Here is a 16552-nt window from a genome sequence, read left to right on the forward strand (position 1 = left end):
TGTGTGTGTGTGTGTGTGTGTGTGTGTGTGTGTGTGTGTGAGTGTGTGTGTTTGTGAGCGTGTGTGTGAGTGTGTGTGTGTGTGTGTGTGTGTGTGTGTGTGTGTGTGAGGAAGAGAAACAGACTAAACACACTCATGAGATGGTATGTAAAGCCGGAAGACTCTGAAGCATCAGCTGACGTTTTGTTGATTTGTATTTGATGTATGAAGTAAATTCTCCTGAAGTTCACACATTGGTAGAGAATCACATTCACTGTCTACATCATCCACTAACAAACACTCTTCATCTTCAACACAACACTGCGTCTATTGGTTTAGCGTTTCAAATCTTACAAAAATATCTATAGAAACAGAGACATGCTTGTTTCACTTTCTTTTTATTTACCATTTCATAATTTGTCCTCATCTGTTCAAGATTCATCATAAACATTATACATGCTTTGGTGACACATTGTAAGATTTGTCATACCAATAAAGCACATTAGAAATGAAATGAGAAAGAAAGTGCAGCACCTTCTGTTTTCATGAACAACTAGAAAACAAAACACCTAATACTTTCTGAATTATATTTGAGAAGACAAAAAAGAGGAAACGTAATATTAAAAAAATGCTTACCAGTGCATTTTGACTGGCCGTTGCCATAGTTACTGTAACCCTGGTGACATTTGCAGCTGTATCCGCCTTGATTATTGTAGCAGTGTGCGTTTGTGCCGCAAACATCTGGATCATCTCTACACTCATTGGTGTCTGTGAGAGAGAGAAGACTGTCAGTGTTGTTAACGTCATTTTAACAAAACACATTCTTGATGTAAATACTTTCTGAATTATATTTGAGAAGACAAAAAAGAGGAAACGGGCATTCAAACATATGATCAGAATGACATCTGATCTGTTCTCCAGAAACCGGATGAGATCATGAACAAATGAGACTCATTCATTAGCCAGACAGAAATGCACCATCTCTGCACACAATAAACAAAATATAATGCATATATTAAGTAATGGTCATTTTTGGACTGCACACTGGCAGCTTCATCAGTGCAACTCATGCAAACATGCACTAAATACTTACCAGTGCATTTTGACTGGCCGTTGCCATAGTTACTGTAACCCTGGTGACATTTGCAGCTGTATCCGCCTTGATTATTGTAGCAGTGTGCGTTTGTGCCGCAAACATCTGGATCATCTCTACACTCATTGGTGTCTGTGAGAGAGAGAAGACTGTCAGTGTTGTTAACGTCATTTTAACAAAACACATTCTTGATGTAACAAATAAACCAGAAGTGATATCAACCTTTCTATCAGACATTTTTACATATTATGCAAATAAATTATTTATTTATTTTTTCATTTCCTAGATGATAAATGAGCGGTAATTGCATGCAACAAAGTCCTATTCAAATGCTTTGTTAAATTATATGCAAAAAATTGCTAAATGTTTTAAACGTGGATCTCTGGTGTTTATAATCAGGGCTCCAAAAAAAACAAATCTTGAGGCAAAATTGCAACCAGAACTTAGAAAATTAAAAATGTCTCTGTTTTTGTCTGTCATCTAATAAACAATATATTTCATAATATTATTTTCTCGCCCTATTTTATTAATGGTTTGAACACTATAGTAAACATTTTGATTGAATTGGCACTGATTATAAGGATGTTCTTTGGTTTTATCAGTCAAATTAATTAAAAGCAATACAATTGAGGACACACACCTAAACAATCTGCGTCCAGTTTTGAAGGCCGGTATCCATCTCGACACGAGCAATTGTAGGAGCCCCTGGTGTTCACACACTCCAGATCACCTGAGCAATCATGTGTTTCCTCAACACACTCATTAATATCTGTTGGGGAAGCAGTCGATATTAGTTACAGTAATTATAACAGTAGTGGACTCTTATGTCCCATAATCCTCTCTCGTACGCCTACACTGTCCCGTTGCTGCTGTGAAGTTGGGTGTTGTTGACTGAAATCCTTCATTACAGGAGCAGGAGTAGCTTCCAGGTGTATTTACACACTGAGCGTGATTGCCACACACACCCGGCGTCACACACTCATCCTCATCTGTAAGAGAGACAGACACATGAGTGCAATCAGGAAGGAAACAACGAGATTACAACTACATCTGAGTGACATACAGGCCATTAACTGTGTGTTATGACAGAAACATACTGTATTAAAACACATAAAGTGCTCATTACCAACACAGCTGTTGTTTCTTCTTTCAAGTCCCTTGTCACATGTGCGAGATTCACTAGACACCAGGAACAGACCTGATGAAGAAAAAGAAAAAACAAGATCTTATTTTTGTGCTACTGAGTGTTTGAAATAACACAGCTCCAGTGTGTTATTTCAAACGGTGTTATTTTAAGTGTCCTCCTTCCACTAGCAGATCTAGTGATTATGTGTAAAGTTCATGTTGTTGATTCAGTAACACTCTGACAGAGTTCATTCAGAGAAAGATTCGCCAAACTGGTACCTCGTGATTCTTTTTGAACGGTTCACTAAGAGACCAGGCCCATCATTTGAACCAGACTACACTGATTGTGAGATATGTTTTTGATTCACTAAAAATAATTGATTCATACGAGTCATTTGACTTGGACTACACAAGTTCTGTGGAATGTTTTCCATTCACTTAACAGAACCGACTTATACGAGTCATTTGAAATGGATACACTGGATGCATGGTATATTTTTGATTCACTAAAAACAACATACTCATTTTAAGAGTCATTTGTGAATTGGACTACACTAGTCAAACTGTGTTTGAGTTTGTGTTTGTTGTCGCGTGCAGTGCAGTCAATTTAGAATGAAAGCAATGCAGCTCTGCAAACAGAGAGGTAACTTTGACATGACTTTTCCATGGCGCTGTGGATTTAAACGCTGCAAGATATGAGTGAATAAGATGCAGTCTTCACCGTGGCATGGTTAACTTTTGAACACATTTCAAGAGGACATGTGTGGACTGTTAGCATTCAACAGAATGCAAGAATATTGTATCTGTCTCGTCTTGTGTTCAATACAAGGTAAGTATTCAAAAAGTAATTAACCAACGTTTATAAAGTCTTAATATCGGTATTGAAAGTGATGAAATGGGGGCTTAATACAGTTTTTAGATCCTTAACAAGTAATGCCTGTACATGTATTGTTAGAGCACTTGGTTGCAGTCTGCATGCAAACAAAACATGCACTTTCACATATATACAAAACACTCATCTACTCGCACACACAAATGACCCCAAACGATTGTGGACGTGTTCAGGAAACCACAGATGTGCTGAAGATGTCTATTACGAGCTGAAGCAAGCGAGATGTGTCGAGCGATTCTACGGACTAAATGAACATTTCTCACAACTCTCAGAATAATCTGTTCTTCTGCAGAACGAGAGAGCGCTTCACACCATTTTCAGATCTTCTTTTCTCACCTGCTGTCTTTCAGTTTAACACAGAGCAACAGACGTGATGGTAGATATTCCACCCAACACACACTCACGTCATGCATTTCTTTTTTGGTTAACGTTGTGATATTTATTTCAATCTTACATGTCAGTGTCAAATCCAATGTCTAAACTCAGTAAACTGTGATCATAGATAAACCCCTAAATAAAGTTTAAGGGCAGTGAGTGTTTTTTTGTCTATATATTTATCTTTCAGTTTGACTGTTGGTGGTCTGTATAAGCAGAAGATGGCATTTGAGTAACTAGTTCAGCATTGTGTGTCAGGGGATCATGTGTGTGTATAAGTCTGAACTAGAGCGGATGTTCATCTCATCCATCTGTGGTTACTCTTCCGCAAGTTTCACAGTAACATTTGGCAAAATCGTGGTCGACTTCTAGATATAATTCTGCACTCGTCTCAACCCTCCCACAAGACTTTCTTTCTAGCATCTTATATTTTCACTAAGACATTATTTAGTATGTTTATTAAGATGTTTCCTCTTGGGAATGAATTTCAGATTTTATGGTCCCTGTTGGGACTTTTGGCTACATGTGTATGTATGCAAACCTTAACCCACAAACATGGTGCAAAATGAACACCAAGTGTCAAATGAAGGTGAGGGTGCCCACACATTAGATTTTACACTGCATCAGAAAGCATTTCAGTCTGATGCTGACGAAAAACACAAGAGCTTGTGAAACTGAAGCTCCGTCATAAAAGTTGAGAAAGCTTTAACTGTGCTGCACCACATTCTCACAGAGCTGCGCTGATCATTGAGAATTACAGAGAAGCGCTTTTGCTTGAAGAACTTTTAATATTCTTGGAACCTTTCAATTGGCAAAAAAAAAGGTTCTTTCAGTTTAGGTTTTTAAAATGTTCTTCAAAAATGGTTCTTTGAAGACCTGTTCACTGAAAGGTTCTTTGGGAAATGCTAAATAGTTCTTCTTTGGCTTTGGTGAAAAAAAACAAAACATTTTGGAACCTTTATTTTTAAGAGTGTAAAATATTCTAGTCTAAAGTGAAATAATAAGTTCTATATAATTAAAGAAACTGGATGTGACGTCATGAGTTTCACTCAATCAGCCTGTGGTTGAATGTAAATTATTATAACAATTTTAAAATGAAACAAAAATAACCTAAATAACCTTTTTTCACTATAAAGAACATTTCGTGGAACGTAAAGATTCCAAGGATGTGTAAAGGTTCTTCATGGAACCATCACTGTGAATAAATAACTTTTTGTTTTTAATAAGAGTGCTGGTGTCTTCAGCCCTTTTCTTCAAAATGAGAACTGTATTTCTTTCTCTACAGATGAACTAAATGAACTACTTCAATGAAATCCCACATTAACAAAAAGGTATAAAACCTTTAATATCCACCATTAAATAAACTCACTATAGATCCAATGACCAATATACACACACACAAATTCTCCTGAAGTTCACACATTGGTAGAGAATGACATTCACTGTCTACATCATCCACTAACAAACACTCTTCATCTTCAACACAACACTGCGTCTATTGGTTTAGCGTTTCAAATCTTACAAAAATATCTATAGAAACAGAGACATGCTTGTTTCACTTTCTTTTTATTTACCATTTCATAATTTGTCCTCATCTGTTCAAGATTCATCATAAACATTATACATGCTTTGGTGACACATTGTAAGATTTGTCATACCAATAAAGCACATTAGAAATGAAATGAGAAAGAAAGTGCAGCACCTTCTGTTTTCATGAACAACTAGAAAACAAAACACCAAATACTTTCTGAATTATATTTGAGAAGACAAAAAAGAGGAAACGGGCATTCAAACATATGATCAGAATGACATCTGATCTGTTCTCCAGAAACCGGATGAGATCATGAACAAATGAGACTCATTCATTAGCCAGACAGAAATGCACCATCTCTGCACACAATAAACAAAATATAATGCATATATTAAGTAATGGTCATTTTTGGACTGCACACTGGCAGCTTCATCAGTGCAACTCATGCAAACATGCACTAAATACTTACCAGTGCATTTTGACTGGCCGTTGCCATAGTTACTGTAACCCTGGTGACATTTGCAGCTGTATCCTCCTTGATTATTGTAGCAGTGTGCGTTTGTGCCGCAAACATCTGGATCATCTCTACACTCATCGATGTCTGTGAGAGAGAGAAGACTGTCAGTGCTGTTAATGTCATTTTGGTTTTATCAGTCAAATTAATTAAAAGCAATACAATTGAGGACACACACCTAAACAATCTGCGTCCAGTTTTGAAGGCCGGTATCCATCTCGACACGAGCAATTGTAGGAGCCCCTGGTGTTCACACACTCCAGATCACCTGAGCAATCATGTGTTTCCTCAACACACTCATTAATATCTGTTGGGGAAGCAGTCGATATTAGTTACAGTAATTATAACAGTAGTGGACTCTTATGTCCCATAATCCTCTCTCGTACGCCTACACTGTCCCGTTGCTGCTGTGAAGTTGGGTGTTGTTGACTGAAATCCTTCATTACAGGAGCAGGAGTAGCTTCCAGGTGTATTTACACACTGAGCGTGATTGCCACACACACCCGGCGTCACACACTCATCCTCATCTGTAAGAGAGACAGACACATGAGTGCAATCAGGAAGGAAACAACGAGATTACAACTACATATGAGTGACATACAGGCCATTAACTGTGTGTTATGACAGAAACATACTGTATTAAAACACATAAAGTGCTCATTACCAACACAGCTGTTGTTTCTTCTTTCAAGTCCCTTGTCACATGTGCGAGATTCACTAGACACCAGGAACAGACCTGATGAAGAAAAAAAAAAAAGATCTGTATAATTATCTATATTTGTGTATACATCCATAAATATATCCACAAATCCTTCCATCAAAATCTCCTGTCAGGTCGAATCAAAACTCTTTAATCAGGCAGACTTTAAGGAACCAATAGGTTTGTGCTATATTATTAAAACATGAAACACAACAAGTATTATTATTAGACATGAATTTTAAATTTAAAAGTTATTGTACTAACAATTTGGTGAATCTTTGGATATTAATACAATTCATCATATCTCATTTATTATGCAGAGCTATAAGTATTAAAATGCAATTCATTCAGCACGGACTCACAGTGCTGTTGAGTCTATGAAGGGAAAAATACTTCTGGAGGCAGTGCCACTGATAAGTGTGCACTATATTTGCTTGGAAGGGAGGGACCTTGGAAGTGTATCCTTCGCTTCACCCACAATCAGCAATCAGCAAAAACCAACGAATCAGCACTGAGCTCTGCCAAGTTTATTATGAAAATTCACTTGAGAAGCAGTCTGCATCGGTTGTACACTGCAGTGCATTGTGGGATTGAATGAGTGCAAGCAATAATGTCCTCTAAGTTCTCAAGACACCACACCAAATGTCTGTCCTCTCAAACAGTGCTCTATATATAAGGGTATGATTTCAGAGACAACCTGGTGCTTCATGAGTTGATTCTTTAAAAAGAACCGGTTCGTAAGAGTCATTTGTTCATGAATCAGACTATACTAGTTGTGCTGGATTTGTTTTTGCGTGCAGTCTGCAGGAACAACTCAACAGAAAGACTTTTGTTTGATAGATTTTTGGCTGCACACTGTATTATCTTTAACTTGAAGATATTCATCATCACACACACGCACATGAAGACAGTGAAGCATCTACTCACCAAAAAGAAGAAGTGTCCACTTCAGCTGTGTATTAGGAAACATCGCAACTGCTGTGAGATTCCTGTCTGTTTAGGCTTTGGTTTGTGATATACGAAATTCCAGTAAGTTTCTGTGTTTCGCTCTCCAGGTTTACTGTGATCTGATGGACGTGGATAAGTGCAAACATCCGTACTGATGAAACATCCTGAGCTGCAGGATGTTTCGTATTTACTTCATATGTGACTTTCAAGTCGAAATGAGAATATGAGCACATCTGAACATTCATGTTACTTATATGACACTATATCATTGTTTTTCTATCAGTTACTGATCTCTTCTATCTCCTAACTTGACCTTTGACCCCTAAACTAACTCATCATTTACAGACAAACATCATCTGGGCCATTTTTAAGCATTTCAACTAGCGCCGACACATCAGATGTCCTCCTAAGCCGCTCGTCAGGAGATTTCCCTACATTAGCGAGGACATTCCCAGCTAACAGCACACGTTCTCAAAACTTTGGCTAACAGTCTGGCAATGCTCTCTGAAAGCTGTGAACAAACGTCCTTCCAGGAACACTGATAGAATGTTCATTCAAAGTTATCTGGTCTTTACTAATGTTCTCGAAACGTTATATGCTTTCTGACGTACGTAGAAGAATATATTCAGACTGACACACAGCCGAGCAACACCACAAACAGCAAGTTTTCTCTGTCCGTCTACACTCATCAGTGTCATAAAATCATGTCATATTTATAAAGGTATTCTTCCGTAGAGTTGAAGTCTAAAAACATCAAAACATTCCTCACTTCCTCTGCAAAGCCTTTTTAGGCAGAAAACTCATCAAACCCAATTACAGGTAATGACGGAATTAAAGTGAAATTTCCGTTCACTCAGAATCTTCTTAACGTGAACCTGAAACATGCAGCATTTAAATAGACCAGCGTCTGTGTTTCACTTCTGTTTCTCTCACAAGTGTGTTGAGCATCTCTGTGCATGTGGCACTTTCCCAGCTAACAGAGAATGCTCTCAGAATGTCCTGGCAAGCTTCTCTCAAACGTCATGATCCATTGTTTCTCCTGTGTGATGTGACATGTGGCCAAGTACGGTTACCCATACTCGGAATTAGTGCTCTGCATTTAACCCATCCAAAGTGTACACACACACCGTGAACACACACCCGGAGCAGTGGGCAGCCATTTATGCTGCGGCGCCCGGGGAGCAGTTGGGGGTTCGGTGTCTTGCTCAAGGGCACCTCAGTCATGGTCTTGAAGGTGGGAGAGAGCGCTGTACATTCACTCCCCCCACCTACAATCCCTGCCGGTACGAGACCCCACAACGACCCCCCCCCCGCTGTAATGTTAATAGCATGTTTGACGTTATTTGGTTTTATAAATGTTTTCAAATCAGTATATATACGTCGTTCGTGGGATGTTTTTTTCTGAAACTTTTTAGTTAGACGTTCATCTAATGTTTTTTTGAAATGTTACTTTTTTAGAACGTCCAGAGAACATTCAAATGTAACGTTCCCATAATGTTTGCAAAATGATACAAGCGGAATCTCTTCAGATTTCCATCAGCTCATCAGGATGTATCGTCCTCTAGTCATCGATGACGCTATGAACAGAAACACAGACAAAAATACATACATAATACCATATGATTTGCGGTTTGGAAACGCCACAGTTTTTTCCACACAGGGTTTTTTTGCCTATTGAAGCCGCTGCGCTTTTGTGTGCATGATATGGCTCATTATATGCTGTGTTTACACAAACAGCTTGTTCCTGTTGCTGCTCGCAGCTCTTTTGGTCTTATGTGTGTGGGTTCTGTAAAAGTGTATGAATGACTCTCTGACACATCAAAGTGTCACCTTCACGTCCTCTCTTTTTTGGTTTTGAGCGGAAACAGTAACCATGGTAACGCATAGTTGATTAATCATGTGCCAACATTTCTAGAGAACTGCAGCATGAGTGCTTTGCAGTGTGAAACATTCCGCTAGAATGTTACAAAGTGTTGCTTAGCAACACACAACACTTATAAACAGAACCTCATTAAATATTCATGAGCTTCATACAGTCACTGTAACTTTCCTGCGGTGTGTTCAGTTTGAGATCCTGATTAAAGCAACATGATAAACAGATGGGACAGTAAGCTGCTCGCAGCCGTCAGTGAGTTGATTTTTTAATGGCTCTTGTGTTTATGACGTGATTCTCAGTTTGTTCCAGGTGGAAACCGAAGTCACTCCAGCTATTCCATAGGAAACGCTCCCAAATCAGACTATTGGTCACTTGCTGCTCAGACACAGTGACAAATAAGCATATAATTGTTCCGCTTCCTCTCATGCCCTCCAACATGAGCATGGGCTACCACCGGTCAAAAGTGTGCAGTCTGTAAGAACTGTTTTGAATGAATTTAACATTTTAATTAAGAAAAGACACATTAAATTGGTCGCAGCCATTAGTTTAGACACAATCTCACTGTGCTACTGAATAGAAATAGTGAAAATAAGGCTTTTTTTTTTTTTTAAATCTTAATGATGTGAATCACAGTCGCTGAGGTTGCAGTCACACGGAATCAGACTCCGCCCAGTGGGCGTGTCACTCTGAGCACAGACTCCGCCCTCTTCAGTGATTCAATTCAAGTTTATTTGTATAGCTCTTTTTACGATGCAAAGCAACTTTACAGCAAATTACGTTTCTACAATATTTAGTGGTAGTTTATCAGTGGTGACTGTCAGTTAATGCACATATGGCAGAAATGTACAGAAAATGTAATCAAACAGACGGTGAACACTATTAACAGCAATTATTATATGATGCAATCAAACTTATAGCAAAAGTTGGTATATAGTTCTGTATGTTGTTGATCTTTTGTACTCTCTGTTCATGTGTGTAAGCCGAATAACCGTTTCTTAATAGACTAATGCAGTAAATATTTACGATACAAAAAGCTTTGCCACAAAAAAAGCTAAAAGTTAACCGTTCGGTCCACCCTGCAGTCATTCCTCTGTCTTTATTTCTACTGGAAAACTGAGGGAGAGGGATTTCAGACGAGCAGACGTTTCCTTTCCAGCAGTTGTGACAGATTGCGTGTGTCTGTGTGTGTTTGAGAGAGGGAAAAAACACGTAATCAAGATTTAATTTCATTCACATGCGTTTCATAAACACAACCCTTTCTGGATTACAATCCACCATAAAAATGATACATTTCATTATTCTGGCTGCTGTGAGAATATGATTTTATGAGCAGTTCATTCATAATTCCATCTTAACTTCATTCTGTGGAGATTCTATGGGGTTACATAAAGTGAATAAATGTTTTAGTATAAACAAATATTGTTATTAAGAATAATGCACTGAGATTTCAATCACCAGTGAAGACATCATGAGTCAGAGGAAGCTGCCTCACGTGTCTGGGCGTTGAGCACGCTGAGGAAGCATTTGTGGATGGTGCATGTTCTATTTGTGGGGACATGGCCATCTTGGAGTTGCATGAAAGACTCCGTTATGTCAAACGTGGCGGGGTCCCTCTGCCTCTGCCGAGTTCCAGCGTTCGTCCAGCAAATCGGAGTTTCCCCCCAGAGGGAGTTCGTCACCCCTCAAGCACTCCGCAGCCGGTGGTGCGACCGGAGGGGCACGTTGGCCCCATTACAGGATGAAGGGAGCCAGCCGTTTCCTTCAGTCCGCCACCTGGAGACCAGATGTCCACGCTAGTGTTCCAGGAGCGCCATCTCTGGCTGTGTCTGGCCGACATGAAGGAGCATGTTAAGGTGCAGTTCCTGAATGCTCCCATGTCACAGACCGGCCTTTTCGGCGCCGCTGTCGAGAGCTTTGCCCAGCAGTTCTCGCCGGCACAGAAGCAGAATGAGGCGATCAAACACATCATGCGCCAGAGGAAACCTGCTGCTTCCACCCCGGCTGCAGCCCCTCAGCCTGCTCGTCGCCGTGGGCGCCCCCCTGCGGCTGCCCCTGCTCCCACACAGCAGCAGCCTTCCACCAGGCAGCGTCGTGGAGCCGGTCGCAGGCAGGACACCCAGCCCGTCCATGCCCCCACCAAACCCGGCGGTAAGCGCAAGTGCAAGAGGCCCTGAGACGGGTGACCCAGAGATGGAGGAGACTGCTTATCGGGAGATGGTGACCGCACCATTCCCTCCCCTGGAGGAGGTCCAGGTGGAGAATCTTTTGTTTCATTCTGTTTTTGTTCCCAAAACTTCAACAAAAGAGCGGTTTCCTCAGTCTCTGGGTCTCAAGAGGAGGAGAGTGTTGAACAGTGCATCACAGGGTTACTTCCCTCCTCCTCTCTCGCCAGCGGGCAGCAGTGGGTTGCCCAAGAGCACCCTTCCTGCCCATTCGTGGAACCAGGTAAGGGTTGTAGCACTTGAGTCCCCACTTTATGTCGTCACGCGCCGGGCTGTCTTCACACGCTGCACGAGGAGGAATCAGGTGAGTGTTACACTTCACACCCAGACTCCACCCGCTGCTGTCACAGGCCCCGGGCCAAGTCCCTGTGTTCCACCATGCTGCCCCATCGCGGGTACGTCGGTGGCACCGTTGGTTCCATTGGCACGGTCTCTTGGAGCCTGGTTAGCACTCCCCGGTCCGTCTCTGTGGCTCCTGCGGACCATCAGACTCGGCTATGCTATTCAGTTCGCCCGGCGTCCCCCCAAGTCCAGGGGCATCCGGTTCACTTCAGTCAAGGATGTCGATGCCTCTGACTTGCGTGTGGAAATCGCAGTCCTGCTGGCAAAGGACACGATAGAGCCGGTCCTTCCAGCCGATATGACGTCAGGGTTTTACAGCCCTTACTTCATTGTGCCCAAGAAAAGCAGTGGGTTATGACCGATCTTAGATCTGCAAGTTTTGAACTGTGTGCTTCACAAGCTGCCATTCAAGATGTTGACACAGAAACGCATTTTCGAATGCATCCGTCCCGGCAGTGTCAGGGGTATGGACGGGTCCCCAACTGAACACAAACATGTTCATATTATACTTAATATCATACTTTATATATTCATGCTATGCTCACTGATGTTATTTAAATTATTAGTTAATCATTCAAAATCTAAACACATAAAAATATTCTCAGGCTGACCCATGACTCTTTAATGAGCCTAGATTCAGATTATGGTCATTTTTCGACTGATTATCAATTGCAACTAAATTCATGAAACTATAATATAGTATAATTTACATATATTAACTACAGTAAACATAACATTTTAGTATATTATATTAACGTTTAAGTGAGTTCCAGAAGCTTTAAAATACTTTACTATGAGGGTGGATCATATCAACATTGCTGTGTCCTGTTTTGTGCTTAATTTTCTTACAATTTCCATATCCTTCACCTGGCTGCACTGGAAGTTGTTGTGGCCACTTGAGGGTAAATGCATAAGCGACCATGCTTATAGTCCATTATGTTTAATCAGATGAAGTTGCTTTAATGGAATACAAATGTTTGTCTTTAGGAGACAAACCATGGAAGTAATTTTATTGAGGATTTATTGTTATTATTATTTACAGCTGTTTTTCCCACTTAGTGTACAATGCTTGGTACACAGGCTGCACAGCTGCTGATGGAGTGACTGTGAATTTGACATCATCTCTTTTCTGACTGCCATAATTCACCTCTCTTCTACTTTGGAAAGTTATGCAAATGTAATAGTGGATTTGATGAGAATGAGAACCCCATAAGTGTGATCCATTAATGTGAAATAATGTATTTCAGCTGATCATTATGCAAAATAAATAAAAATAAACCCAATATAAATAAACATCAATGCAGAGCGAAGGGGTCTTGTATCCTCCATAAGAGCATTATTTTGTGATTATAACTGGCTGATGTGGGAGGAAAAAAATATTTTTCAAATCTTTTGCGTTCTCTCACAAAACCAGCTGAGTTCGGACAAACAAGTAATTTGATAAACAAAATGCTATTTGACTGTCATTAATCAAATTTATTCTGAATAGCCTGTGCTTTGCCCTGAATCACTACGTGTAAGCAGGATAAAAAGCAAACAAGAACAAAACATCTGATTTTATTGGACTCTTCATGAAACTCCTCCTTGAATTCTGAGGTAAGCAGGCAGAACCGTTAAAACTGAAAGCAAACACACGGCAGCTTTTCATCAGCAGGGAAAGAGGCTGAAAAAAACAACACTGACCAGCAGGATTTTTTATGGTAAGTAAATTTTTAAAGCTACACTTTATATTTCTAGTTATACAGTTCAAAGCAATGATAAATGTTTTGTTTTGAATTTACCTGCTTAATTCAAATATGTGACTTGCACTTTTATGTATTAAAAAATGATGAAAAAGCATTCACCTTCAGATTCATTTTTCCATGGTACATATTTTAGAAATGTCTCAGGTTACGTATGTAACCCTAGTTCCTCGAGGGAACGAGACGCTGCGTCGAAAAACGCTAGGGGAACGCCTTCTGCGACCCACGCTCTGAATCATATGTGAAACAAGTCCAATAGCTGAATGGGACGTCACGACGGATGACGTCATGACCAGGAAGCTATAAAAGCATGTGCGGCGGAGCCGGCGTCAGCTTCTAGGAATGAAGCAAGCGCCGGCAGGGACGCCGGAAGTATGGCACCGAGACGCAGTGTCTCGTTCCCTCGAGGAACTAGGGTTACATACGTAACCTGAGACATTCCTCTTCAGGAACTCGAACTGTGTCGAAAACCGCTAGGGGAACGAAAATGCCCACGCTGCCAGACTTCCAAGTCTCTGCCTAGTGTGGAAGACTGCACAACTAGGGCGAGAGAAGTAGGCGGGGCCCACCCTACCGAACGCCAACTTCTGGAGGAGTGAATCTTGACCCCCATAGGAGAGGGGAGATCAGAGGACTCGAGGCTATGGAATAGCATCCTGATTCACCACTTAGCATAAGCTTTTCTGGCCGGAGGCCTCGGCCACAGCGCACCGCAGAGGAAACATGTAAGAAGAGGGTGTCTTCCCACTGAATGGCCACCGAGAGGGGCGTGGTAGGCCGCAATGGCCATCACGAAGCCCTCTAGGGTGGAGTGGGTCAGACATTCCTCTTCAGGAACTCGAACTGTGTCGAAAAACGCTAGGGGAACGAAAATGCCCATGCTGCCAGACTTCCAAGTCTCTGCCTAGTGTGGAAGACTGCACAACTAGGGCGAGAGAAGTAGGCGGGGCCCACCCTACCGAACGCCAACTTCTGGAGGAGTGAATCTTGACCCCCATAGGAGAGGGGAGATCAGAGGACTCGAGGCTATGGAATAGCATCCTGATTCACCACTTAGCATAAGCTTTTCTGGCCGGAGGCCTCGGCCACAGCGCACCGCAGAGGAAACATGTAAGAAGAGGGTGTCTTCCCACTGAATGGCCACCGAGAAGGGTGCGGGAGGCCACAATGGCCACCACGAAGACCTCTAGGTTGGAGTGGGTGAACCTAGTGGATAACAGGCCTGCAGGAACTCCAGAACTGTACCAAACGGGAAGTTAGCTGGGTCGGGCTGGCGATGTCCACAGAAATACAGTTTCCTCATAGAGGGAGCTCTGGATGGAGGATAGTCTCAACAACCTCAGTTGAGAGACCGGAAGTTATGAGTTGTACCTCCTCAGAGGCCACACCCACAGCTTCCACAGCTCCGGGCGGGGGCGCGTCCTCCGCCTGTGAGAGGAAATCTCTCCTGACGGGAATCTCCCCTAGAGCGCTGTCGAGGAGAGAAATCAGGCCTGAGACCCAACTCGGCCCAGCCAGAACGGGGATACTAACAACAGACTGGTCCCGTCCCGGCGCACTCTCGGAGGAAAGGCGTACAGACGAAGCCTCGGCCACGTCTGTACCATGGCATCCAGCCCCAGTGGACCTGGATGAATCAGTGAGAACCAGAAGGGACAGTGCGATATCATCTGAGTCGCAACAGGCCCACCTGAGCCTGGCCTAACACTCTCCATATCTGCTTCACCACCTTGGGTGGTCTGCTCCCATATTGAGATGCCCAGGAACGTGAACTGCTCTCAGTGAGAGGAGTTTGCCCTGGGACCACACAAGTATCTGGTGCGCCAGCTTGTATAAGGGGCGCGAGCGCAGAACTCCCTGGTGGTTGATGTAAGAGACCACCGCTGTGTTGTCGGTCCGCACCAACACATGGTGACCTCCTCTGGGAGAAAGTGTTTCAGAACTCGACAGCAGGCCAATAGTTATCACGTTGAACGCAGCTGTCAAGGCCGGTCACTCACTGTCAAGCAGTTCCAGACTGAGCCCCAGCAGTCTGGAACTGCTTGACAGTGAGTGACCGGCCTTCTCTCGCGACTGAGGTGAGGATCGAGTCGATCTGAGCAGGAGACATACATGCCTGCATCGTGGTCGAATCCCACACCACGCCCAGATAAGTGGTTCTCTGTACTGGAGAAAGCACACTTTTCTTGGCGTTAGGTCTTAACCCCAGCTCTTCCGTGTGAGTGAGAACGACATCTCGATGTCGAACTGCCATTCGCTCTGACTGGGCTAATATCAACCAATCGGCGATGTGGTTGAGTCGTGAAAGTGTGGGGTGAGAGTGCAAGGCCTAAGGAAGAACCAGTATTGGTGGGCTTTTGCCCCCAAAAGCAAACCTCAGGAACTTCCTATGATGAGGAAGGATGGAGATATGTGCATCTTTTAGAATGACCGTGACACATCAGTCCTCGAACTTGGTCTGAGACACTACCTGTTTGAGTGCGAGTGTGCTGAACTTCAGTCGCATGACTGAGCGGTTCAATAGGCGCAGATCTAAAATAGGACGCAACCCCCCATCCTTCTTCGGAACAATGAAGTACCGGCTGTAGAACCCGGAGTCTGTCTCATGCGGAGGGACCACCTCGATGGCCTCCTTCTTTAAGAGAGTAACTACTTCTTGTTCTAATACCAGAGCCTGCTCGGGACCCACTAGAGTGGGTGTCCCCGTTAAATCGAGGTGGACGAGGACTGAACTGGATTCTGTAGCCTCTTTCTACAGTACGCAGGACCCATTGAGACACATTTGGCAGTAGCTTCCACGCTGCTAAATAATCTACTAAGGAAATCAGTCTCTCAAGACTGATCTCTGGTGTGCCCAGAACGGCTAGTTCGGTGCCCTGAAGCGTCTGCATGCCGACAGGGGACGACCGAACTAGCTGCTCATGATACCTCTGTAGAGGTAGCGAGCCTCTTAGTACCGAGGTTAATGCGTGCTCTCACTCGAGAAATTTACATCCCAAGAACCCCTGTATATCTAACTTCTCATAGTCAGACACTTCATTTTATTCCTCAGAATTAAATGCAATCGAACAACCAGACGAGTTAAATACGGTCTAGTGTAATAAGATTCACATCAAAAACCGAAATTATGTAATATATGCGCTGCGCGCGAGCCACTCAGTCACACGAACAACATCAATCTCCTCAGCAAACAAAGGCGGCAGCACTCACGCA

At 42.5% G+C, this 16552-nt stretch overlaps 2 protein-coding genes across 4 annotated transcripts in view; both read right to left on the bottom strand.

The window, feature by feature from the left end:
• LOC107560584 (zinc finger protein 501-like) overlaps nucleotides 1-16552 on the bottom strand; it is a 176198-nt gene that overhangs the window by 35760 nt on the left and 123886 nt on the right. The window lies entirely within an intron of this gene.
• LOC107560593 (adhesion G protein-coupled receptor E2-like) lies at nucleotides 5058-7217 on the bottom strand. The gene is made up of 6 exons (XM_016244818.1): nucleotides 7137-7217; nucleotides 6174-6245; nucleotides 5896-6036; nucleotides 5688-5816; nucleotides 5465-5596; nucleotides 5058-5354 (listed from the first exon to the last, which is right to left on the bottom strand). Exons 1-6 carry the CDS (start codon nucleotides 7177-7179, stop codon nucleotides 5323-5325), a joined length of 549 nt encoding a protein of 182 aa, XP_016100304.1. The 5' UTR covers nucleotides 7180-7217; the 3' UTR covers nucleotides 5058-5322.

This window comes from Sinocyclocheilus grahami, unplaced genomic scaffold, assembly GCF_001515645.1.
Source record: "Sinocyclocheilus grahami isolate Dianchi unplaced genomic scaffold, SAMN03320097.WGS_v1.1 scaffold734.1, whole genome shotgun sequence".
Taxonomy (NCBI): Eukaryota; Metazoa; Chordata; class Actinopteri; order Cypriniformes; family Cyprinidae; genus Sinocyclocheilus; species Sinocyclocheilus grahami.

What these genes read in the sequence shown, in the direction of transcription:
- LOC107560593 (XM_016244818.1), bottom strand. Translation starts at nt 7,179, where the DNA reads ATGTTTCCTAATACACAGCTGAAGTGGACACTTCTTCTTTTTG. An exon ending in AGCAACGGGACAGTGTAGGC is followed by an intron (nt 5,817 to 5,895) that starts GTACGAGAGAGG and finishes CTTCCCCAACAG; the next exon opens with ATATTAATGAGTGTGTTGAG. An exon ending in CGGCCAGTCAAAATGCACTG is followed by an intron (nt 5,355 to 5,464) that starts GTAAGTATTTAG and finishes TATTGTGTGCAG; the next exon opens with AGATGGTGCATTTCTGTCTG.